The sequence below is a fragment of the Stegodyphus dumicola genome, chromosome 3 (assembly GCF_044657685.1).
Source record: "Stegodyphus dumicola isolate Sdum_Otavi_A_Nest chromosome 3, ASM4465768v1".
Taxonomy (NCBI): Eukaryota; Metazoa; Arthropoda; class Arachnida; order Araneae; family Eresidae; genus Stegodyphus; species Stegodyphus dumicola.
Window position 1 is genome coordinate 140,611,142 of NC_140770.1, and position 27,613 is coordinate 140,638,754.

At 33.2% G+C, this 27,613-nt stretch overlaps 1 protein-coding gene across 2 annotated transcripts in view; it reads right to left on the reverse strand.

The window, feature by feature from the left end:
* The window catches only part of LOC118202245 (potassium voltage-gated channel protein Shaw-like), a 437,925-nt gene that overhangs the window by 179,964 nt on the left and 230,348 nt on the right, over positions 1-27,613 (reverse strand). For both annotated transcript variants that reach the window (XM_085813375.1, XM_085813376.1), the window contains exons 3-4: positions 25,969-26,196; positions 18,171-18,562 (exon numbers count right to left, since the gene is read on the reverse strand). In XM_085813375.1, the coding sequence (XP_085669501.1) occupies positions 18,171-18,562; positions 25,969-26,196 (620 nt within the window). The remainder of the gene's footprint in view (positions 1-18,170; positions 18,563-25,968; positions 26,197-27,613) is intronic.

Sequence of the window (27,613 nt, forward strand, 5' to 3'; positions counted from 1 at the left end):
TTCTCTGAAATGGAAAGTTCACAGCCGCTGTCTCAGTGATTTCGCTCAAATTCTACATAATTATTGAGAACCTTAAATTAATTGTACTCAGTGCATCAATAAAGTTTTAGAACTAATCTTTTTAGCTAATCCCAGGAAATATTCCAACCAAAATATCGCTTGATTGGTAGAGAGATTATTCTATGCTATTCATCTTTCACTTTGATCCGATAAATATTATATTCTATCATGTATTCGAAAGTTGAAGAAAGGAAACAAGCGGGGCATTTGAAAGTAGCAGAGACATTTGAAATGTCGTGTAAAGCACATGGATATCAAGTATTAACAAAATTCAATCTTTGTACTTCCTTATACAAAGGAAGTACTGTAATCGCGAAAAGATTCAGATAGCATATTTCAAAGAAAACTGATTTGGCAGCTCTCGAATTTATTTGAACGGTGTACTTGCGTTGCATCTGTACGTATGGACAGAATAAAGGACTCTTTTATCCAAAATAAATTGTAAAATGGATTCAGAAGAGACTATTTTTACTTCCTTGTACGAAGTAAAAAGGAAGTATTGTAATCGCGAAAAGTTTCAGGTAGCATATTTCAACGAAAATATCCATTTTGACCGCTTTCGAATGCAATTTATCGATGTTTTTCCGTGATATCTGTATGTAAGGACAGAATAAAAGACTCTTTTCCTTCAAAAAAATTATAAAACTGCTTTAAAATGAATTATGAAGAGAATTTTTCGTGGCGTCTGTACGAACGTATGTACGTACGTATCTCGCATAACTCAAAAACGAGTAGCCTCAAAACGTTGAAATTTTGTATATAGGGCTACTATAACATGTAGATGTGCACCTCGTATTTTGGTTGCAATCGGCCGCGCCAAACGTATATAAATATACTTATATATATATCCACTCTGTTACCCGGCTCAATGATCTCAGTTTCTTTACTCTTTTATGTTTGTAAATTGTACATTTTTTGCTTTAAAAATTATTGAATTATGTTGTTCTTATCTTTCGGTTAAGGTTTTTATGCTTTTAGTAAATTTGTATGCGATATTTTTAGAATTATCAACAATTTTAAAGTTGTTTAAGTGCCGCTAAGCCTAATAATCTTTTTTGATGGCGGCCATTGCTTGTTTACATTTTAAACAGCAGAGTAGTGGATTTGTTGCCAATCTAGAGAAACTTAGCTTCGCAACAACAAAGATAACGTCTTCATTTAATATTGCGAATTAAATCAAGCTTAATCCTTTCTAGAATTTTTTCGAGGAAATAAGTATTTAAGATTTACTTCATAATTTTAAATACAGATATTTTGTGTTTTTATGTTTTTTTGCCTTGTCGCGAAGTGAGAACTGAATTAATTGAATAAGAAATAATCAATCGTCTGTGAAAAACTGTTTCTTTTTTTTGTTTTGTTTGCTTAATTTCTTTTATACATCGTTCTAGCTTTATTGAAGTATTTGAATAGAGCATGTGGCAACGATTAGATAATTCTTTAAATGATATCAATTTTGTGCATTCTGAGTTATAATATGAACGAAACATAATACTGTTAAGATAAGCTAGCGCCAGAGTGTCGCTATGGTAAACAAATAGAGTGAATTTTAAAGAATGCATTTATTCTGTTGTGGTTTATGCGCCGTCGGCGAGGTAGATTTAATTCAATCCAATAAGTTTAAATGAAATGCAAGAAAAAATGCGTATATTTAATATTACGTATAAGGAAGTCATGTGGTGTACACATCAGATTTTTTCATGATATCTGTAGGTACGTACGTATGTATGTATGTCGCATAACTCAAAAACGAGTAGCCGTAGAACTTTGAAATCTGCTGTATGAGACTGCGACAACATGCAGTTATGCACTTTTCTTTTGCGTTGCAATCGGTCTCACCAAACGTACATAAATATGTATGTTTTTTTTCTTTAAAAGTGATTGAATTATGTTATTCTTGTGTTCTGGTTAAGGGTTTTATGCCTTTAGTTAATTTGCATAAAATAACTGTAGAATTATCAACAATTTAAAAGCTTAAGTGGCGCTGCTAGGACTAAGAAAGCCGTCATTTGTTTACATTTGAAACTCTTAGTAGAGTAGTAAATTACGTCAGTTGGTGCATCAAATTCGGAGTCTTTTTACCCAGTGTGGCCCAAAGGTAACTTTTAGTTTTGTGTACCGAAAATTTTCCCTTTTACCCGCTCGCCGCATTGCTTGTTTTTGCGTAGGAACTCTAATTTTAATTGTAAAAATTGCTTCTTTTTAACTGTTTTTAAGTGTATTTGGTGTTTTATATTTTTCTGTATTTTCCAATTTTTAATGACGATTGAGTTTTATGCATTTTAACCTTGCCGCGAAGTGAGAGCTGAATTGGTGGAATGAGAAATATATCTCTAACGGAATTCAAGGAAATAAGTTTAAATGAATTGCAGCGAAAAGTATGTATAATTTAACACGCCGGACAAGAAAGTCGTGAGTGTCTACATTATTTTCATAAATCATTTCAGAAAGAGCATAGTTATAAGCGTAGTTAGGGAACAGACGTAGTTAGAGAGGGCGACGTAGTTAGACAGGCGTTGTTAGAGAACTGCGTAATTAAAGAGCGGACTGTAGTTAGAGAGCGGGGCTCCGTCCCGGGCGTCATATTTTTGATGCCAGCATTTTTCTGACGAAACATTATTTTTTAGAGATTAGCCATTCTTCAAAGCAGGTGAAGAATAATAATTTAAGATTATGAATTAACGTCCAGAGTTACGTTGAGAAGAGAAACTTTCCTTTAACGGAGTAAAAAGACTAGTATGAAATCTAGTATCGGAATAAAAATATCTAGATATCTCAATAAAACGACCTTGCTATATTTTCCTCAGTTCTTGAAAAAAATACGAACATCAACCAAACTATGATCTTGATGATATTAGTATGGAAGAATTCCTATTCGAAAAGAAATATTTCAGCTTTATTTCCGCTATTGCTAGAAAAAATGAAACAGAGACTTGTAAGGGTTACGTTTTTTTAACTTTAGCAGTTTATTCTAAAATAAAGGCTTTAGGGATAAGGCGAATTCTGACTGCAGTCGCTTTTTATTGCTTGTTGCAAGAAGAATTTCTTAAATAATAACTTATAAGGTATTTCTCCAGCCTTTTTAACATGCCTTTGTGGTGTAGTGGTCAGCACGCTCGACGCGTATTCGAGAGATCAGTGTTCGAGTGCCGGTGAGAGCATTTTTCATCTCTCCAGCTTCGAAATAACCTAATGTCTCTAAAACAGTTTAAGAAATTTTCAAGGTATATAAATTAATATTTTGCAATTAAGAAATTTTTCGACACTGTATACAGAGCAGCAATGGCAGCAATGAAGCAGACCTCTTCATTTCCTCGACGGTTTTCTAAAATAAACACAGAGACTTAATTAATTTTCCTATTTGTCATTCAAATATGTTTTAGCTTTTCGGTTGTGTATCCAGAAGGGAAGAAAACTAAGGCATCCCCTTGGATGACAAACACTCTGGTTACGCCTCTGGATGGAAGCGAAAATGTTGACACAGGAATGGTCGCCATTCGCAGTTTCAAATAGATGAGAACATTGAAAATAATTCAACAGTTGTTGCTGCGATACTTCCAGGTTAGCGGCTCTCAAATAGAATAAAAGAATATATAAACGCTGTTTAAAACTTTATGTTCGTTTTTCTTGCCTATTTTTCAGAGACATGATCTCTCTGTCTCTTCACGCATGTGTGCTTTTAAGGTCCTTTATAACTGCGCAAAACCGAGCAAAATCTGTTCGATAAAGTATCATACTGTCCTCGCTTTGCGATAAGTTTGAGGTCTCTAGTATTCTCGCAAAAAGCACTTTTACTAAACCAAGCTTAGAAAGGGCTTCCATCTTCAGAAGGAAATCAATTGCATTATTATTTTATTCTGTAATAACACATTTTCATAATATAATACTGACATTTGTTTTCGATGAACATGCAAGTTTTAAAGTCAAACGACTACAAATGTTTGTTCCGTTGCCTTTAAGAAATTTAAAATAGTACTTGCAATTTAACTAATACCTTGTCTAAATTTAGATATTTCTATGGTCATATCTTTATTGTTAATTTTTCAATGGCCCTATGCTACACGTTTTCGCCTTAGTAGGTGTGCGTATTTTCGAAGCAACTAGGTGCTACTTCTAAAACTAAGAATGTACTCTTATGTATAGCGGGCTTTTAAGGTTTTTCTTCCAGAATCTATTCTTTCTCAAGAACTCAATGATTAGAAATCTGTTATCGCTAACAGAAGAGTTTCTCTCTTGGTCATGGATATAAATTACTATAATATTAAAATATTTGGAACTGTTAATCTAGATATTCTTGAAACATTTCACCTTCACAGGAATTTATCGCATTTAATTCACATTAATTCCAATCTAGTTTTACTTATCTTTTTCAGAGTTCAAATATCATAGCTTTCCCTCATTTCATTGCTGATTTCCTCTCCAGATGAAGCTATGTTCATTTTCACTGTTCTTTTCTTGAGTTCTATGAAAATACAATAGCTACTCCTATCACTTTTGAATTTTTTTTTTTTTTTAATTACGAAGAGAGACTTATGTTTGAACGCCTTCTAAATTGATCGAGTTATATTAAAAAGTCTACAAAAATTAAGCTTCCTTTCCTATCTAGTTTTAAAAAAAATACTACTGAGCATTTGACAGCGCACTAACTCTCAACAAATTAAGGTATTAACGAAGAAAAACAATGTTTTATGGAAGTTAAATGTCGATAAATGTAGACATGCACTGAAAGTGTGTAATGGAAATTAGTTCGAAGGACATCTTTTAAAGACGACTGTATACGACAACCATACATATCGTCTGCTGTTAGTGTAAGGAGCTAATATCTATTAAGTTCTGTTAATAAGATGCATAGGAGATACACAAGATTATAATAGATTGAATAATCCTCTAGGAAAAATTTTCAGTTTTGAAAATAATATAGTAAACGTAAAGTGATTCAATTCAGCACACGATATATAAATCGACGTGAGCTGTATTGACGAGATGCAAAAAACAACGATGAAAGAACCTTGCTTCTACACGCTCGTTTCGACTATGATGGTATTTGTTGTCAAATAAACAAACAAAAATCTTTCCTTGCCATAGTTCATTGCTGTAATGCTTTTAATTTAACGAACAAAAGAGAAGAAAATATTGGAAAAGTTCTATAATCTTTCTGGATTATTGTATGGCGAAGGAAAATAATTCCATTCCATTTTGATGTTCACTGGATGTCCATTTCCTACCTAAAACCGAAAACGGTAGTGTTGCAAAAGAAAGCTAAATGGTGTCGCTCGCACGAAGAGGCTAAATAGTAACAGGGAATATTAAGTATTCAAAAAATATTTTATTCCTTCCGAAGCAAGGAATTATGAATCTTTTAACAAAAATAATAATATAAATTGTAAACACAAAAATGTTAGCAAATCTTAGTATGCCTTTCAATAATTACCAGTTTATTCATAAGGAATTCATAAAAACATGAAACTACTTTGCGTATTTAAAAAAGTAACTATTTGTGGCGAAAGAACGGCCTAATCATTCACTTTTGTAAGAAATTCTAAAAATTTCACAAATTTTTTAATGTGAGCCGCCTACGTTGCTGTTGTTGTTATCAATCTCACTTGTCTTATAACGGTGAGCCCAAGCCCCCCGACATTCATCGTGGCAAGGAGCCAAATACGCCTATCGTTGGCAAGAGCCTTGAGTACCATACAGATGACAGACTAACTTAAGCTCAGTTCCGCCGTTACCACGTAGAGACATTAGGTATTTTTTTGGAAGCAGGAATGTGAAAAATGAGCAACACCTTCGCTGGGAATCGAGCCATACGCTCCCAGCATGCAGATCAATACCCCTCAAAGGCACGCTAAGAAGGCGGAAAAATACCTTATATATTCCCCCTTTTAAAGAGCGGCTGGCGTTTAGGGGACACAATCGCCAAATCCTGGGTGTACAGAATCATCATCCATCACCCTTTTAGTTCGGGCGCCATTGTAGAGACATTAGAATTTTTTTTGAAGCAGGAAAGATGAAAAATGAGCAACTCCTTCACCGGGAATCGAACCACGGATCTCTGGAATACGCGCCCGCGTGCAGACCACCACACCACGAAGGCACGCTAAGAAGGCGGGAGAAATACCTTATAACCAGTTTTCAGAGAGAGCACCTCGGGGGACGGATCCCAGGGTCTCTCACCCCCTCTTCCCCTACCAACAACCTCTCCTGATGACTTTCTGTTCGTTGCATATTTAGAATGCCCCCATGCCGCACACTGTGCATTTACAAACATGCTGTTTTTTTTTCCGGGATTGGAACCCAGGGCCTTCAGCAGTCAGAGTCACTAACTAACATCCCAGTTGGACAGCCCCGCCGACGTATCCCCAGATAATAAACGAACTAACTTGCATTTACGGATTAAACTGATTTATTTATAAATCGCAAAAAAAAAAGTTTTACTTTTTACCAGTAATTCGGTAAATAACATACATCAATATGATCCATATATCTATTTTTTTTCCATACTGACACGTTCCTAAATGTTCTTTTCAAAAGCTATTAAAACAGCTGCAATACGATTAAGCAAAGAATGATAAACAACACCATATAAATTTATAAATGATGAGTTTGGTATAATATTAGATGAGAAGACGTGTATTAAAAATCGTCGATTTGGTTAACGTTCAGAAATGTGAGAACACACTTTTGAAGTTTTACTCATGTCGTATTGCCAGAAAAAATATATAATTGTTAGTAAAAATATATTGAAATAACTTGTAATACTAAAAAATATGCGAACACATTTTTGAATTTTTAATAAATGTGTTGCCCGAAAAATATGTAATTATTAGTAAATATATATTGAATATTAGCATATTTTACAGGAATAATTGTAGCAATGACGAAAGCGATGAATTTTATTTAGAATATATTTGTCTGTTATCAAAGATGTTTGTAGCAGAAATAATTTATACGAATTTGTTGTCGAAGATCAGAAACCATTAACTTACAAGCTTTGTGTATTTTGAATACCTCTGATGAAAACAATAATGAGGATGTTTTTGACGTATTGCAGAGCAAAGTTTTTGGTTCTCATTTAAATCCTTTGCAACTGAATTCTCTGATAACAGGAATTAGAACAAGACTCAAAATAATTTGCAATCCTCAACAAAAAATAGTGGAAATAAAGGAAACCAAATCATGCAGCCAGCCCGTTCGCCTAGGTTCGAAACCGGGCATTCGAAACCCACTAACATTAAAGGGTCTTAGACCCTTTTTTACTGGTAAGAAGTCGTAGACACTTTGTTACTGATTACTGGTTATGTAAAAGAAGAACATGTTGAAGAACTTTCTTTGGTACTATATTCTAAGAGCTCGTATCACTTTTCTTAGTAATATATCCTATTTCTTCGATCATTTTCTTCCTTTTTCTCACTAACTTTATCCTTTGAAAATCAGTAGAAATTGCTTGGTGCGTATGAGCTCTGACGGGAGAAATTAAAAGAACATATCTGACTCAATAAATGAGCATACGAATCAGATACATCAATGTTTATATTCAAAGAAACCTATTGCAATTAATACTTTGTAAAGTATTTTATTTTAATTAACTAATTGTTGTGGTTTAAGACATTACTATGACTTCTTCTTTCTGCTATCCTCACCAGAATAGAAATTAGGTTGTGTGTATTTAAGCTGATAGTGATTGTTTCGATTAAAGCTTCTGGCAGCCGTGTCTTACTGTTATTTACTCTAGACAGCTCTTTTTAGAAATATTCCGGTTTTAGCTTCATGCTAGCTGATGCTTTAAAACACACGTCGGTAATATCTAAGCCACCTTAATCTACAAGTGTACGCTTAGATTACACTTATGTTTAAATTTAACTTTCATATGCTAATTTAAATATCCACAAGTAGTGTAAGTTTCGTCTGTAGCACAAGGTGTACCTGTGCTGTTCAATTTATGACTAAATAGTTTAGATATCCTTCTTCAGTATTTCGTAAGTTGTTTAAGACTTAACGATAACTCGCTCGCAATCTAGTAGGGTTCTGCAGGACTTTAAGTTTCAGTTAGAACAGAACTCTACAACTTTAAGTACTTTGGTTTTATTTACAAAGTGTGCGTTTTCATCTGATCAGGTATCGTTTGTTACTACTATATAAGGACAATAGCATATAATTAAAAACAAAAACAAAATTGTAAAAGCTGTGACAAATATGGGATTGAGAGAAATATGTAAATAAATAAAATAGTTTGCTGAATAGGTTTAATTATCTGTAAATAATTAGAACATATGCTGCAAAATGTCTGATTTACAGATAAAGGAACTGTAAAGTCAATAGTTTTTCTTTTTTTGAAACAGGAGACCGTGAAAAATGTGCAGTGTCCTCGCCGGGACTCGAAACCTGGTCCTCTCAAATACGCTACGAATACGCTTCCAATTACACTGCAAAAGTATGCGGAAAGGCGGGAGAAAGTATCTTACATACTTCTTCCTCTTTTAAAGGGTGGCTGAGGATGAAGAGACCCTATCGTCAAATCCTAGTGGTGACTAATTATCGTCCTGGTCGCGGATACCAGTTAGCCGACAGAGCATTTAGCCGACAGGGACACTTAGCCGACATGGTCACCTAGCCGACAGGACATTTAGCTGACACGGACACTTAGCCAACATGACATTTAGCCGACACAGACAATTAACCGACAGGACATTTAACCAAGAAGGACACTTGGCCGACAGGACATTTAGCCGACAGGGACACTTAACCGACAGGGACACTTAGCCGACAGGACATTTAGCCGACAATGAGTCTCGCTCTTCCCAATGCTCTCAAATTTCTAATACTTTCACAATTTTATTGCTACTTTGTTCAACACATCATGCTACATTCATTCCCGTATAAAGTCGTTTGGCTCCTCCCACTAATGAAATTTCCTTTGCCTGCCAGAATGTAGAGTGATTCGGAGTGCTCCTCGCTACACGGGAACTACATTTTTTTTCTGAAATGCTACGTAAACCCTCAGAATTCTATTTACACAATAGGCATCGCATATTTATTAATCTGGGACAGGGTTCCGGCCCAGGAATTCGTGCCTCGTGGCCACCTAACAGAAGTAGGTTTGGTTTCATTTGGTTTATATAATTACGGCAAAGCAGAGGGCTATCTGTCTAAGGGGAGGGATACTTTCGTCCATGACTTTCAAAGGATAACTGGGTTGCATAGACGTTACACATGGGGAAAACCACGAAAACACTCTTGCAACCAGTCCGTTCGCGGGACTCGAAATTTGGACTGAACTACTAGTGTTTAGCAACTTTACCGTTCGGCCGCTGCTGGGCCTAACAGAAATAGAGTGACCATTTTACTTAATATATATAATAGTAATGTAAAATAACAATGAAACTAAAAGGTATTAAAAATCTGAAAGCATTAGGAAAAGCGATATTGGAAAATTAATATCATTAACTAAACAAAGAAAATCATTCATGATTTGAAAGTGTTCAAAGGAACACAGTTGATTAAATGGAAAAGCTTTACGGACAATTTTTTCAGACCCAATATTAAAATGTAGCAAAGTGACCGTCGTACTTAGCTAAAGAAATTATTTTTTTCTTTCTAAAATTAATTCGTATTCTCTAACGAGAAATTTCAACGCTTTTTCAATTTGGCCAATATACACCAAACAGCACGATATGTATCAAACTATGCTAAATGACACAAGAATTAAAAGCACGTATGTGATCTTTAAGAAAAGAAAAAATAATTTTACTTATAGGTGAAAAAAATGACTTAAATAATGAATTTATGGAGAAGTCGAGAATTTTTGTAATTGATAGTAAGCTTAAATAATTATTGGGTACGTGTCAGCTAAACGTCATTGTCGGCTTAATATCTTGTTGACTAAATGTCTTGACAGATAATGTCTCGTAGCTAAATGCCCTGATGGCTAACTCTTCGTGTCGGATAAATGTCCTGTCAGCTAAGCGTCCTTGTCGTATAAATAATGTCCTGTCGGCTAACTATCCGCGTCAGCTAAATGTCCTGGCGGCTAACTATCTGTGTCAGCTATATGTCCTGTCGGCTAACTGGTGTCGGTTAAGTGTCTCGTCGGCTAAGTGTCACGGACTCTTATCGTCCACCAACTTTTTAGTTAGGGCGTCATTGTAGAGTCAGTAGGTTTTTGATGCTGGAGATGTAAGAAATGTTCATGGCGTGAGAACTATCATGAACAGTTTATGACATATCAAATGAGAAATTAGTTCTTTTTCAAGCAAGTCAACCTAAAAAAATATGCATGTATTTTTAACATTGTTCGGAATTAAATTATACAGAATCTGCATATCATAATGGTTGCCATGAATTAATAGATGGAATAACATAACATATAGCATAACAAATGATTTTTTTATAGAAGACTTGTAAATATCTATGTTGTTCAGAAGAAACTTGATATTTTACTTGCCTCCAGATATATTTAGCTGTTTCTCTGTCATAAACAGTTTATTATGTATCAAATGAGAAATTAGTTTAGTTCTTGTTCAGTTACCTTGATTAATAAATTCTCTAGCATCATAAAACGCAAACATAATAAAATATGTAAGAAATGTTGTTGGTAAAGGTGCTAGTTTTAACTGTGTTCAAGAAATAACTGTCAGTGTTTAATGAGAAGCTTCAGAGACATATTTTATTTTAAGAGTAACACTAGTCGCATTTTAGAGAAAAAATAGTTGCATTGCAAGAAATTAGTCTTCTTTACTTTTGACGTTCAAAATCCACGATGAAAATTGTAAAATTATTTTGCTTGGAGGTCACTTTATGTTAATCCAAGACAGTTAGTCATAACTGGCGCCCAGCGAGCAAAACATAATTTGCATGTCTCCTTAAAAAGACATGAATTATCTTCTTCCCTTCAAGGAATGTCATATTTAAGTCAAATGCACTAAGAATTTAATCAGGACGATGTCCACATAATTACGAAAAAAAAAAAAAAAAAGGTGTGAAAACGGTTAGAAAGCCTGAAGGCATTAATTTGGATTATACTGTGGGAAAAAGCGGAATAATCGGTGGCAGTTTCGTACTAAAAAGCAGAAGAAAAAGTTGATATGAACAGTAAAATGTTTTAAAAAAACGTCTATGAGAACATAATAGAAAAAAGGGGTAAAAGAAATAAAAAGGAAAAATTCAAACAATCCTTATTCTTCATCTTCTTCCTAAGACTGGAAGAAGTCTGGGAAGTGTTCTTTGTATAAGGTTAATTTGTTCTCATGGAAAAGAGAAAATTGTTTCATAAATTGAACTATTTTGTTTTATAAAAGCTTTAATTCCCTCTGAAGCACGAAACTCTGACCAATCAATGAATCAGTTGAATTTTCACTGAGATTACGATGGTAATGTGATATGAAGGTATATAAAATATTTTTATGTATGGTTGTAAAACTGAAATTAAAATGAGTAATATACTCCGTTGAAATTGCAGAAATAGGGAACAATTTTAAAAGTGTTTATGCAGTTTGTAAGTAATAAAACAAACAAATTATTTAAAAACTAAACCAGTTAACTCGGCGGCACAAACAGCCCTTAGAGAGCCATGGCTAGCAGTGCCCTGATATCTGCTTTCCAAACTGTGGGCTCCGTGGTGCTTGTGCATCTTTGCCTGGTCAGCTTGTCGCAGGAGCCCCCGTGTTTAGTCCTCAAGCAAACTTAGTACTCATTTTATCGACCCACTCAAGGGATGAAAGGCTAAGTCAAACTTGCCCACCCAGGGAATCGAGTCCCGGACCTGTGCTGCAGCTGCGCGACGCACTAGCCACTCCGTCTACAAGAAATTAATTAAAAACCTAAAAAAAGCAAATTTGCCATCAAAATGCAAGTCTAGTAAAATAGTCTAAGTTTCAATTAGAATGAGTTAAATCTTTTGAAATTGCATAATATCCCATTTTAATAGGTGTAATAATTTATTTTTGCACAACTAAGAAATATCTTCGTAAGTCCAACTTTTCTTGACTTGGACTGGTGCTGGAGGAAAGAGATACCGTCTATTTATTGTAGGTTAGACATTGCCCCACATCTGCTCTTATACAGTGAGAGAACATTCGTTTATCAAATATGAAAAGAGCATATCCATTGTCTTAAAGATTTTCTGTATTAGATGGCAATTGGACATCTCCTAAATGCCTGCTGATTGTTGTTCTGGAACTTCATATGGAGCACATCTGTTATTTGACAGGTTTTTTTGAGTAATGGTTCTACCATTTGTTAGAGTTGCCCTCTCCCTTTTTAAAATTTAAGATCATAGGCTCAATATAACATTGTGTTGCATGTATTGTGCATGCTTGGCTAGATCTGCTCTGGTCAGCTACCAGCATCACAAAAGTTAATGGAAATCCTTCACAACAGATAATTATGGAAGATCTTAAACAACAAATTGCAAATTAGACAGAAGATTGGAATTCATCAAAACGAAGAAGGTAATAAACCCAAATCCTTCATAAAGGACTTGCTTGCAACGGTTTGTTTGATTTCTTGTTAAGGGATTTTCGCTAACTGTTGGGTTCTTTCCGATAACGTGATTAGATTATAGATTTCACGTATTCTCCATATTCACATTATAAAGTATTTCTCCCGCCTTCCTAGCGTGTCTTCGTGGCGTAGTGGTTCTGCACGCTGGGCCGGTATTCCAGAGGTCCGTGAATCGATTCCCGGCGAAGGACGTTGTTAATTTTTCATCCTGCCTGCTTCCAAAAAATATCTAATGTCTCTACAACATAACAAAGAAAAAATAACTTTAAGTCCGTAGTCACTAAAGTTCTTGTGACACATCGTATAGCAGGTATGAATAGTATCTTTGAAACAGAAAACTACAAGTTGAGGATTTTGCCATCTACCTAACATTCAGTGACGAAACGATAGTTTGTGCAGAATGGTAAACATTTGAAATGTTTGGATAGAGAGCATGAAAAAGTGGCTTGTTCTCGATGAACAGAAACGGGATCCAACAAAACTAAAAATTTTGTATGCCAGTTCGCAGACAAAACGGTATCTTGGTATGCTGCAGTTGGTATTATTTTCTCAAATCGAAGATTAATTAAGACAATTTCATTTTCGAGGAGGAATTCTACTTCATTGGCATAGTGAAGTACGTCGCAATCTGAATGAGGAACTATGTCACTGGATTGGTTTGTACAGGGAAGAGGATTTAGCAGATTGGCCTTATTTGGCACTTTGTTTACTTATTTGACATGGCAAGTGAGGTCTTCCTACTGAACACCGAATGATTTTATTTAATAAAAGTATGTTGAAGGGCAATGTTTATGCGCCAGTCCTAACCAGCAATATAAGAATCCCAGGATCACTCCGCATCTACTTTAGCGAGAAAATATTACAAAGAGAGCGGAATTGGAGTACTGCTTGGAGGTGCGTCGTGTAAGAAAAGAAAAACAAACCAGACATTAATAACTTTATGAAACAAATTTGGAAGTTTGTATTTAATTGGGTGAAGTGTTACTGTTTTCTACTTACAATACGAAAGTCGATGAATTGTATGTAATAAATCTGCATTTTATTTCGAAAATTTTGAGATGGGACAACATTATTTCTGCAAATGCGAACTTAAATGCTGCACTAAAATTAAGGGATACTGTTTGTAAAAAACATAAGAAAAGTAAAATTCCGTAAGAGGTTATAAGGCATTTCTCTTGCCTTCCTAGCGTGCCTTCGTGGTGTGGTGGTCTGCACGCTGGGCCGGTATTCCAGAGGTCCGTGGTTGGATTCCCGGCGAAGGCATTGCTCATTTTTCATCTCTCCTGCTTTTCCAAGTAATCCTAATGTCTCTACAGGGTAACTCAGTTAATAATACACTTATTAGAAACAGGGATGAAAGCCGTTCAATCCTGCTTTCTAGAATAGTGAAAATAACTCTAGTGTATACCTTTTATGTAAACAGCTGACTACGTTCGAGCTCTCAGTATATACAAAAGAGGCAAAAACCCGTTTGCTTTAATATTTAAAAATATTAGTTAAAATAACTTTATTCATTTTAAACTAATATTTTAATTTATGGCTCGTTATTTTTAATTAATTACTTGCTAATTATTAGTTATATTTGCTAATTATCAAATACTTTCACCTAATTTAACTAAATAATTTTAACTGATATTTTAAGGTTATATTTATACATCAAGGTCTTTATCAATACTTCAAAAATTTTAGTAAACTAGGTTAATTCTACTTAGCCTGTTAGCAATATTATTATATCAACATTACTGGAATTATGGTTAAAGATTGTTATAATTTAAGTATTTTTTGCACAGTTGTATTTCTATATTACTGTGTTTGATAGTATTGCTGTTTTAATTAACGAATTTTCGGTGAATAGTTTCGACTATTTTTGCTCTCAGAACTTTGGATATTCATTACATATTTTCTGTTCGAGGGTAAATTGTAGTAGGTTCGATAATGATTTGGACATGTCCTACTGCTTCAGAGTAATAAACAATTCAACTTAAATTGAATATAAGTACGTAAATGAAGCATTTTGGAAACGATTTTCGGGGAAATAAAATTAACAGGTCTTGGTTTATATTTAGTACCAAGTTTACTTTATTTTTCTAACAGTTATTTTTGTTTTGGAACAAGCCTTTCCTATATCTTCTAGTTTTCTACTTATGTTTCCCTGCCAGGATGAGTTTTCAGTATTACGATTTATGAAAATAAGGTAGAAACGAGTATTTAAGCTGACATCTGGGTTACTTCAGTAGGAGAGCATGTTCTGCCTTTTGACCAAGTTGTTGCTATTAGTTCAAGCTTGCTATTCTACGGCCGTATTTAATATGTGTCTGCTAGTATACAGTGGTTATTCTTTTTACTAACAGCCTACTCCGCGAGTTTGATTCTGTGCAGCTTCGGCTATTCAATTTAGCATTAGATTAGTTTATATTTTCTATTTTGAGTTAAAGCCCAAGTAGAGTCTTCTTGTATGCCCAAGAGGGGCCTTCTGTAAATATGTTTTGAGTTGGAATTTAAACCTTCTCTGGAGTTGTTACTTATGCACAAGAACTGAGCGAATAGTCGCTGTATAGTTTTTCAATATTCTAGCTTCAAAGGAACTCTATGTTAGCTAGGATATTACAATTTAACTATAAATTAATTACTTTAGCTGAAGACAAATTTAGTATTAGGGAAAATAGAAAATAATTTCGCCGTCTGCTTTCATTAAAAATACTGAAATATATATTGCTTTACCAATTATTATTTATCGTTTAATTCTTTGTTGAAATAAATAGAAAAAACGAATTTTTTTTGCGTTATAATAAATACCCATTTCTATCACAGGGAAAAGATAATACAACTATTCAGATACTTCGGATTGTCTGCATGAGTTGCAGTCCTAGTTAATTATGGTTATTTGGATATCTACTGCATTTTTATCCTTTGAGTTATTTACGGAAAAGCAAACTGGAAGGGCTGTTTCGTTTAGTTATTTCTGTACTGCATAATTTGCCTGTTGAGAATACTCTTCCTCTTCTTTAACTACAATTCTGGTTAATTATATTATCTATCATACTTCATAGATCTGACATTTCCCAGACTAACATAATGGCGATGAAACAGCTTGCAGTCAAAGCTAATTGATTTCGTGTCAAACATTCTTCTTTGCATAAAATCTTACATCCTATTTCTAAGAAAAAGTTTATTTTCATTATTGAATTTTGGAAGGGAACAAAATGAAAAGAGCTTCTCTGCTTTTGGCTATTTACCTTTTCAGCCTGACACAAAATTGGAAGCGAAAACAAACTATAGCATCACTACTTAATCAGATTTAACGGGAAATTTCTTGTTAAGTCAACTGTCTTCTTAATAGAAAAGTTTTTCTAAAGTAAAGTAGCTTAAGAAATTCTTATACAAGAAATTTTATTGTTGGAAATATTTTTAGTTCAGTGGCAGAAAGCAAATTAAAAAAACATTGTTACAAATTTATTTCCTAACGTAAAGAAAGTGTGATATTTTAAATAGTTACATTCTATGTTTATATTTATATATATAATAATATAAAACGCCGTTTGAACATTTTTTATTGTAAAATCTTGTTAAGAAGTCGTATAGTGAAGTGCATTTTCAAACAAAAGTTCTAAAGCAACGTGAAGATTTAAATTCCTTAATGAATCTTCATCTATTTACAATGAAACCTCTTCATGGATTTAATTCATTTAATCAACCGAAACAATTTACTCCATAGAAATAAATGTAAAAGGGATTAATTCATTTTTGGGCCATAGATAATGGCACATATGTCCCAGCCCCCGGGGAAAGGTTAAAATTTACAACAGTACTTTGCGGGCAGATTCGTATCACTGGTCATGGATTTTATTCGGTTAGTCAACCGAAACAATTTACTCCATAGGTATCAATGTAAAAGGGAGCAATTCATTTCTGGATCATAGATAAACGCTTATTTAAAATTCACAATTATATTTTGTGGGCAGACTCATATCACAGAAACAATGGAAACCATTAAATATAAAACAGGAAAGATAAACAAAATGTTAATCAGATAAAACCAATGAAAACTTAAACTTAATTTACTGTATTTACACCAAGAAGAATGGAAGGCGTAAATGGAAATTTACAATAGTACTTACGGGCAGATTCATACCACAAAAACAATGGAAATCATTAAATATAAAACAAGAAATATAAACACAATGTTAATCAGATTAAAAAAACGAAAACTTAAAATTAATTTATTGTATCCATACCAAGGAGATGGAAAGCATAAGTGGAAAATAACGAGGAAGATATTATTGTTTGGATGGGCTTCTTCTTTCATAAAAACATCAGGTAACTTATCTTTAGGAGGTATCTTCTTTCATCTTTTCTCTGTTTCTAAGCGCCATGTGATTCTCTTGAGACTCACTGTGCCTCTTATCACTTAAAATTTGTCCAGTGTGACTTATTGTTACTTACATTTTATAACATTTCTAAATGGAGACATGGAGTTTATCATCGAATATGCTAATGATTTATCAGTGTGGTGTCATTGCGCTAGTGCTTTTCCTGACCTGCAGATTTTTCAGGAGATAAAATATCATAAATAAAATAAAGTCCAAAGTGTGAAAGCGCTCAAATTCTCTGTCTGCTATTCAGTCTGGCAAAAATTTCCTCCTGGCCGAATTCATTATGCTCTAAGACACATGCTATAGAACTTATTTTAGAGTCAAGCAAAGGAAAATGCTAAACTTATGTTTCCAGAAGTTTCTAGATGTTAATTGTGTGGCACGCCGTACTTCAAAATGCCTTTGAAAATCATTTATTGTCGTCTTGAACGTTAGTAACTCAAGACATGGTTCGTCATCTGATGCGCGTTTTGTTCAGAGAATTTGTTAATGAAGTGTACGGCACGACGCTCCGCTGTATTTCTTTAATAACCACCTTTCACACTGACTTTTATAAGCAACTTTTACTGCTTCCGTACTTAAAATAACAAATGCAGCTTCTTACATCTATTTTCCCTTCAAGAATATCTATATTGGAAAAGTTGGTTGGACTTCTACTTCCCAATTTTGAGAGAGAGAGCAGCCCGGCGGCTGGTCCAAGGGTATCCTCTTACCACGAAACCACGCAAGAGGATTTTTGGCTAGCCATATATTTAGAGTGCCCCCATACCGCAGAGCCACTATACATTTACAAACATCCATGCCTTCTCCTGGATTCGAACCTTCGGTACCGTAGTAGGTTCCTCTAACCACTATACCGTCTGCGCGGCTCTATTACAATATGCAATTTTCTTATAAAATTCATGATATTGATTTTGCATGAACACAACCGCATATTAATTTATAAAACTCCCAATTCAGGTATTGTTTCATAACTTTCTTAATCTAGAGTTGTTACATTAGTAGTAATCAAACCTAGGATATTTCTATTTGCCGTTAAGCAAATGATTTGCAAGTTGGAATAGAAATTATCTTTCATTCATAAATGCTCAAATACGGACTTTTCTTTGAGTTTATAAGAAATATCATTATTTTTTTTTATGATTAGTCTTGACATTGAATTTTAGAAACTAACTAGCTCCTATTTTCTTTTGCATTGCATGAAGAAGACAATATGCATTTTGAGAAATACTTCCTTACCTCATAATTCGAATGATGCTGAAAAATTCGAGAATATCGGCATTTTCAAGATGCGATGCGAACCTTTGCAGCGCCAAGTCGATGTAGAAGGAAAGCGTGGCAGTGAAGTCTATGACGTTCACTGCCCCCCTCGCAAACTCTAGTTTCCGTGGGCAAGCCACAAAGCGGATCGAGATCTCAAATGTGAACCAGGCGTTGCAGGCGCATTCGATGAAGAAAAAGGCGTCGTGGGGATTGGTCTGGGTCTTGTCCAATGTCCAGGCATAGGTATCTGTTGTCGTGTCGCGCACTGTAACATTCCGAATGACAGGGACCCGCATGTTGGGATGGGTCTTCAGGCAGAAAGAGAGGATGGAGACACAAATGAAGAACACCGACATTACACCAATGATCTGTAATGAATATAATAATTTATCTTGTATATATATGTAAGAAAAACAAATAATATCTAAAAGATTAAATTAGCAACGTAAATTAATTTGTCTTCTCTATTCTGAAAATAGTAATTTCTCTGCACTGCGACATTTCGAGATTAATACATGTCATATGATTCTTACATAATTCCAATGATGTAAATGGAACTAAAACAGCCAATAGTAATTTTACAGCAGTATTAATTATTAAATCAAAATGCATTAGAACCAAAATTAACTTAGTCTGAACCAAGACTTCACCCTGAACATAAAGCACTCTCTTTCTGCGTTTTGGCCTAGCTGGACTGCAGATTGTCTGCTCCTTCTTTCGTACTTTATCAAAAATGTAAACTTTTGGAATAGACATAAATAATGTGACAACTTGTTTGTGGCCGTAACATGTTTGCTGAAATAAAATTTGAACTAAATATACCTTGACTGCCAAATTTCTTTTCATTGTGGATTGGAGTTTCAAATCTCTAAACCATCAAAATTCTCGCTGTTCATTACAGATACAGCCGCCTGCGTTCTACTACTCAATCCGTTACACATGTATATGTTATCAGCAGTGTGTGAAACTACCTAGGAGTTTTATAGAATTATTGGCATTTTCAGAGTATTAACTATGATAATTATTATAGAATTTCTTTAGGTGCATATCTAGGCATTCTGTAGAATGAAAAATTACATTCAGGCAAAGTATGAAGAATGTCATTATAAGACTATTATTTAAGACTATTCTTGTCATTATAAGTCTATTATTTAAGACTATTATTATCATTATAAGACTATTATTTAAGAATATTATTGTCATATTAAGACTAATATTATCCTTATAAGACGCGCATCCATCAACAATACAAATGTTATGCTGCAAAAAAAAAAAAAAAAAAAAAAAAAAAAAAAATACTGAGAGAGTGCAATTAAAAAACTTTCATTCAAAATATATGTAAAGAAAAATGAAATTTGTACGAAACAGTTTTTATGCCTTTTTATCAAAGAAACCAAAATTATCATATAATTTGAATATATAGAAAAGAAACTAAAATTAACCTACTTGTTGCAACATGGTACCCTTTAATGACATTCCTTGTCCCACGGTATTCGAAACGAATCGGGGATGTATTCCTACTTTGCTGATTTGTTATTTGGTATTCTATAATGCCATGCATGAATCGTTTCATAGTCGGCGGCCAGTTTTTGGCATTCTATGAAATGACTAATTATTCTGTAGAAAGCCGCGTGTCCTGCATTGCACACACATAAAGTGCACACACACATAACATAACACACACACACACATAAAGTGCCAAATAGCTAAGCTGTCTAAGCAGCTAAGCTAAGCAGCAATAGATTTTATAATAAACTTCTAGTCTTTCAATTGCTTGAATGACATATGTACAGGTGTAGACATATAACATATCACATGTATTATTCAAGCTGCCTTAATAATATATAAAATACTTAGTAATGAATTACTATTGATCTATTCCTATAGTAGTACTCTTAAACGAAGAAATTTGAAAGTTTTGTTAGAGAAATCAAATGCATTCGTTTTGGACTATTTATTGAACGAAGTGAATGACGTTTGCTATTTTTTCTGAAATGTTTAAAATCGAGTATTGTTCTGTCATTAAAGTTTTGAAAAAAGATGATTTTAATTTCAAAGAAATAAAACAATGCTTAGATCACGAGTATAGGCTGCTTCGTCTCCCCCTAATTTTACAGTTAAAAATTTGGTAAAACTATTCTGCATGGGCCGAGAATCCGTAGCAGGCAACTCTCGTGAATATCGACCATCGTAAGCAATGACGTCAGAAAATATTGCTCGCATCCTGGAAGAAATATCGAGTGATAAGAGGTTAAAAATTACGGAGAGAGCAGCAGCGCTGAATATATATATATAAACATTTGTTTTTCACATTCTGTTTAATAGCTTCACGTGGACAATGTTTCTCCAAGACTGGTAGCCCTATGTCTTTCAGCAATTCAAAAGCGGCAGAATGCAAGTTGCAAGTGCAACTCAGAAACGCCCGCTTGAATTTAAGGAGACAGATCATTCTCATAATAGTTACGATTTAGATCCAAGTCATGATTTTCTGATCTCTAAATTTAAATCTGAGCTTCGTGAAAGAAGATTTAATGATGATAATGACGTGAAAAGAGCAGTTATGAGATATTTCCAGGACAAGCATTCAGATTCAGATTGCGGGGAATATATGTGCTCATTAAACAATGTGGAAAGTGTATGGAGGTGTAAGGGAAAAATTATGAAAATAAAATATCAAAATTTTCTCATAATTCTGGGAAATACATCAGGCCGAAAACGTTTGGATCTCCCTATGTACACTACGTACAAAGAAACAAAAAATACAGTTCTATATCTCCCGCTCTACTGGGCCGATTGACAAAATTCAACTTGCATTTTTTATGTCTCGAATGCGCGACTTAGGATATGTATTAGATTTATATATAACATTGTTCTAATATAGATATTTCGACACAAAATCGGACTTTTCCTGAATGCCAATTTTTTTCCATATTTCGATTCTCAAATGATGTCAAACTGCTAAGTTTTGTAAAAATCGCACGAGTAGTTTTTAAAAAATTAGCTCTCAAAATTTTAGCTCCTCAGTATTAATTGAATTTGAGATATATTTATCTCTTTTTTTATTAAACTTACTCGATTCTTCCTTTCATATTTCGAAATTTAGGTTCATTTGAAATAAAATTCGCCCCTTTTTTATGATTTATTTTTGAAATGTGTATTTTAAAATATTTTTTATAAATTTTTCGATAGCAATTTTGAACTATAACCCATAAAATTTTGCCATCACCTTGAAGTAGATGTATTTCTAAGGATAACTTCAAAGAATAAGAGTTTTTTTATTCAAAATTTTCTAATATATACGTGAATTTACATTTTAGCGCATTTTGAAATTTGGCGTACTTATTATAAACCATAATAACGAAAATACGGTCTACGCACTTTGTTAAAATTATTTGAAAATATGAACGATGATCTATTTCAGCCGCTCGTGCACAAAGAAAAAGGCAAAGGAAAAATGGGTTGTTATAAATTGAAATTTGAAGTTCGCCAAGTGAATTATTCTTGGCGCAAACTGAAAAAAAAAGTTCGCCAAGATAAATTTTTAAATTTCTTAAAAAAATTTATAAAATTTAATATCTAGGTATAAATTGAGTCGTAGAATCGAAATATGGAACAAAATTGGTATGTTATTTCAGAAAAAATCCGATTTTGTGCCAAAATACTTATATTAGAACAATGTTATATATAAATTTAAAGCCTAAGTCGCGCTTTCGAGACGTAAAAAACGAAATTTGAATGTCGCCAATCGGCCCAGTAGAACGGAAGATACAGAACTGCCCCCCCTTTTTTTGCGCAGTGTACATATACATCAGCAGCACTATTGATATAAGTATAATACGCTATAATGGTTACCGGGCGTTTAATCAGTAAATAATAATACAAGGGAAGAGAGTAGTATGGTTAATGGGATTGGAATAAGAAATGTTGAGAGCTTTTCTTACACTTGTGGAATTCTCAATGTGCCTGCGTTCCGAACATGGTAAATGTATATTCTCTAATCCTTTTTACCTAAATATAAATATTGGTTAGAACAGTATAAATTTTCACTAAAATATTTAGTATTCGAGTACTATATTATTATTTGATAGAAACTATAAACATACTATTGTTATTATTATAGTCTAACCATTATAAATATTTAATCGATTAACTTCAGCATGGAAATGCGAATTTCTTTGCCTATCACTAAAGAATAGTAACAACAAAGAAATAATTCCATTATTTAATGTAAGCTTAAATTAATTTTGTTAATCTACTGTAGCTATAAATTTAAACAAATTAATATTTTTTAGATTAATGTTATCCTGATTTATTAAATTATAAAATAAATATTTCATATAATTTTATACATAATAAAGTCATTTATTTTATGTTCCTTTAAGGTAACATACAGTACTTGATAAAATTCTAGGGTAATTATAATACGCAAATTCAAACTGATCTTTTATAAATTCAAATAAAATTTATGCAAACAAAAATTAAGTACACATTTGAATTGATTTATGCTTACAATAAACTATCTTTATTGCAAAGTTCAGAAATACCCACATATGTTTGAAGTAGAAAAGATCAAAATGAATTTTTAATGGAAAAATACCCTCGGGTGCTAGGAATTTCAGATTCTTTGGCATTTATAAAGTCCTTTTCAACTATTCTTTGAATCAAATTGTCAGCAGCTGCTTCGATAGTTCTCCTAAATTTAACTGAAAAACTGGAACATTCATACATGGCAAGAAAACGCGTTTTCCCTTTCATTTTCAAAGGTTTTTGCTTTCCTTTATCCGAAAGAAAAGTACGTATAGTTTCTGATATGCTTCAGGCAGGAAAAATTTAGTAAGAATGAAAAATAAGTGAAGTTTACATAGATATATGCAAAGAAGAACTATTTATAAGAAAGAAGTATAAAATTGATACGGAACTCCCAATTCCAACTCTTTAAATGGAGGAAAAATTGAAAGTTATGTAGGATCTGGGGAATAAAATGAAGCGTGATAAGTGTAAGAATTTAAATTGAGCAAATTTTGAAGGTAATACTAAGTTCTTTAGAAATGGAACGTCCTTTTAATTAAAAGGAGAAATGGAAAGAAAAGAGGTTATTGCTTCGGTATTAAAAAGAAATTCTAAATAAAACAGTTGTTTTTTAAAAAGAAAATAAGCGTATTTTCTTATTTTTTGAGAAAGGTAAGTATTGGTAAAATATTTATTGTTGAGCTTCAGAAATATTTTAAAAGTTTCACTTAACGCTAAAAATGGTGAGGTGCTAAAATAAACGCAAGATAATCTTATATAAAGAATTGAGGAATATACTTTATTCTTTCTGCGAAAATAAAAAGAGCTTATATTAAAAAAAATAAATGGATCTCTCTATACACATTCAATTTTTATTAAATAAAGCTTTTATGATGACTTAGAACCTGATGTTTAGTAAAATAATAGTTATTCAATAAAATACTACGTGGAAAAATTTACTTCAAAATGAACACAGACTAATACTGTTATTTTGAAAACAAAATTCCCGTAACTTTCATTATTAAATAATGAAGAATCTGTCTGTCTCTCTGTCTATCTACATGCATATATATTCCTTACGCATGAGTACGCATCTATGTATCCATGTATTTTCCTTACGCATGCCTATCTGTATGTTCCTTGCATTGTGAAAAACCAGTGACACCTAGAGACACCCGATTTTTAACACCTATTCTCCATCCGAACATATGCCCATCAAAGTCCGAATTTTGAATTTGTTTTTGATTTTAAATTTTTATTTTATATTTAGTGCGAACTTAATGAAATTTTGATTCACAAACTAAATGATTTAAAAGCATTGCATTGCTAATCGGCAAAGCGTAAGATAATTATTTTCCAAATATAATCACGAAACTGAACGATTTGGAAAAAATATGTTGCCACCCGGCGAAGCGTAAAATATTTGTCTTCCAAATTGATCAAGAAATTGAGCAATTGAAAAGAAATGTGTTGCCACTACCTAAAATAAAATAATTTCTTTTCTACTCGCCAGTGTGTTGCAATTAGGAAAAGGGTAAGAATTTTAATTTTCCTGTCAAAGTTAATATATTTGCTATTGATTGACAAGTTAAGTTAAATGAATTACATGTAGTTCTTTGTCTCTACTATTATTATCTACTACGGGAATGGTGAATTTTAAAATTATTATAAACTTATTTTTTATAAGCCGACGAGCAAATGGTTTGTTAGGATTATGTTAATTTTATTAACAGTTAAATTTTAAGTTCCTTTCCTATCAAATTCTTAACTTCAACTTACTACTTCCGGCCGGAACGTAGTTTTGGAATTTTTCTGAATACTTAATGAGGAGGAGCGGTATTTAAACCGCGAAGTCTACTTACAGAGTAAGAGAGAATCAGAGTTTCTGATTTACGCGCGTCTGCTTTTCGGTCACTCTCTCTCTCAAAGCTGTTATTACGCTCGGCCGTACTCAGACCCTTGATAAGCTTCGTAGTCAAATAAAGTTAAGGGGCCAACTCGATTTGAATCTTGATAGCTTCGACTATATTTCTTTAGTTAATCTTAGTTTTAGTTTAATTTTTAGTCTCTTAAGTTCAAGCCCAAGTGTCGGCTTTGATTGTACACTCCAAGACGGAGTTTTATTAAATCTTATTGGAATAATAAAGGGTTAGTTACCCTTCCCCTTTGTTGTTTCTTATCACACGAACTTAAGCGATTATTCTCTAACAAGTTCTTAAGATTCGTCACTTTCTACGGTAACTGAGAATTGCAGTAGTGAAAAATCTTACAGGTTAATAATAATATATGAAGAAAATATGAAGAAATATGAAGAAAATTTAAAAATAAAATAAAATTTAATTAAAAAAAATTCTGAAATTTTCAGATTTTAAATTATGTCCAAAGAGGCGTTTTTTAAACATTTTGTGTGTTACTTTATTTATTAAATATCACGTTCTTCGCACTGAAATCATAAAATTCAGTTTAAGAGCAATATCGCAAAACAATTTTAAAATAAGCATATCTTTAGAATTTCCGATTCACAGTTTCGCGCGCTAAAAGAAAAAAAAAATTAGTAAAACTTTCGCGTTGCCCGCTTTGAAATCCTTGAGTTTGTTAATCAAAAGTTCGTTAAAGTTTTACAAAATATGAAATCGATAATAAAAGAAATTCCAAATTCAAATTTGGTCTTTCACATGCCCATATTTGCAGGAGGATTATGTTATTCAAAATTCGATGGCTCTAGGTACCGTTGTTTTATCAAAATGCGAGAAACATGCATATATTTATGCAGATTCTTCATTATTGTACTTCTTTAAATATAATACAAGGCGATAATATTTGGTGGCAACAATTTGAAAAGTGAAACAACGCTTGTGGTGAATCAACGCAAAATTCCAAAACGGAATTAATAGTCCTTCTGGTCTAATTGTCCCTTTGGACTAATTATAATTTCCCAGAGAGCGGTGAAGAAATAGAAGCACATTTTCATTGTTTATAGTTAAAAGAAATATAGAATGTAAAGATTTATATTTCCATCTTTAACTGCATGATTTTTACCCAGCATTAAATATGTTAAACTAACACTGAATTCATAAAATTAGTATGTGCTTCGTAAACGTGACTTTGTCTTAAAAATTTAAAATAGAAATAATTTATTTTAATATTGTCGGAAAATTTTTGTCACTTCCAAACGACTAACATAAAACGAAACAAATATATTCAAAGTACATTGTTTTGGAATATTTTCGATCGTCTGTTTTGCGTGATGAAGGAGACTTCATACCTTAGCTCCGAGAGAAGAATAAGGTTCGTCAAAGAGCGACCATATTTTGGGCTTCATCTTTTGCCAGCAGGACAAAGTTCCCTTCAAGTAATCCTCTTCCATGCAGAATTTGCGAGCGATCTCCTCATCGCTTGGTTTCTCTGTGTCTAAATCCAATCTGTCCAAAACAGCCAGTGTTTCCTGAGTATCCCGATGTTGAGTGTAAGTCATCCAGCAACAGGGTTCCACCTGTAAGAGCGATTACCTTGCAATCATCTTCAAATCACAGTTTTAATGATTTATTATAATTCTACGATAAAATGTTAACAGAATTAAAGAAATTGGTTCTGCGTTTTTTGACGATTGGAAGCAGAGTCTGTTTATTTCTGCATTTACTTTATTCTCGCATCTCACCTCTAACTGGGACAAAATACCGAATAAATATGAGAAATAATCGTTTCTTCTGGGTATTTTATGATAGGAAATACATTACATAACTTCAAATTCATATATGAGTTCGGCACAATCTATGTTACTAAATACTGAAAAATTTCCATGTATATCTTTCAAAAAAAAAATGCTAAGAAATAAAAAATCTCAAAAGTTTCAGTCAGATTATAAATTACGTCCAAAGGGACGTTTTTTAACATATTGTATGTTACCTTTATTTATTAAATATCATGTTTTTCGCACTTAAACCATAAAATTCAGTTCAACAGCAATATCTCAAAATAATTTTAAAGTGAGCATATCTTTAGAATTTCGGAAACACAGTCTCGCGCGCTGGAGATCAAAATGATTTTCTGTACAACGTTTCTGTACAACGTGTCTGCTCGCTTTGAAATCCTTGAGTTTGTTAACCAGACATTCGTTAAAGTTGTACGAAGTATGAAATCGATAATAAAACAAATTCCAAATTTCAAATTTGGGCTTCTAAATGCCCCTATTCGCAAGAGGATTACGTTGTTCAAAATTGGATGGCTCTAGGTACCGTTGTTTTGTCACAATGCGAGAAACATACATACATTTATGCAGATTCTTCATTATTGAATTTCTTTAAATATAAGACAGGGTGATAATACTTGTTGGCAACAATTTGAAAAGTGAAACAACGCTTGTAGTGAATCAACACAAAATGCCAAAACGGAATTAATAATCCTTCTGAGAAAATTGTCCCTGTGGGAAAAAAAAAAAAAAAAAAAAAAAAAAAAAAAAAAAAAGGGAACAATTTTTGAGGATTTATTTATTTATTTTGACTAATAATTAATTTTTAGTGAAAGCAACTTTCCTTTTCACTCTCCTTTTCACCCACGGTTTCGTGCCAGAATACTAATCAGTTAGCACGCGTTTATTCAGATTAAGGGAGGAAGAAGTGCTAATTAACATAATTTAGGAAGGAACATTTCAGAATTTAATTCGGAAGGAGATTTTAGAACATGTTATGGCTGCTTGCAGGCCACGCTGTTAATTTGACTTGACATAGCGATTTCATTCTGTGGCATGGAGTTCTTCTAGCCATTAGACTCGCTCCGCCGGCTTCTGTGAGTCAGAGCCTTCCTGCGCGATTAAATTATCCCGTGACTCGTTAGGCTAATTACATTTTATTTTAAGTTCAATATTTCTTGTTTAAGTTAAACCAGAATTGTTGGCTTAAGTAAACGCAAAT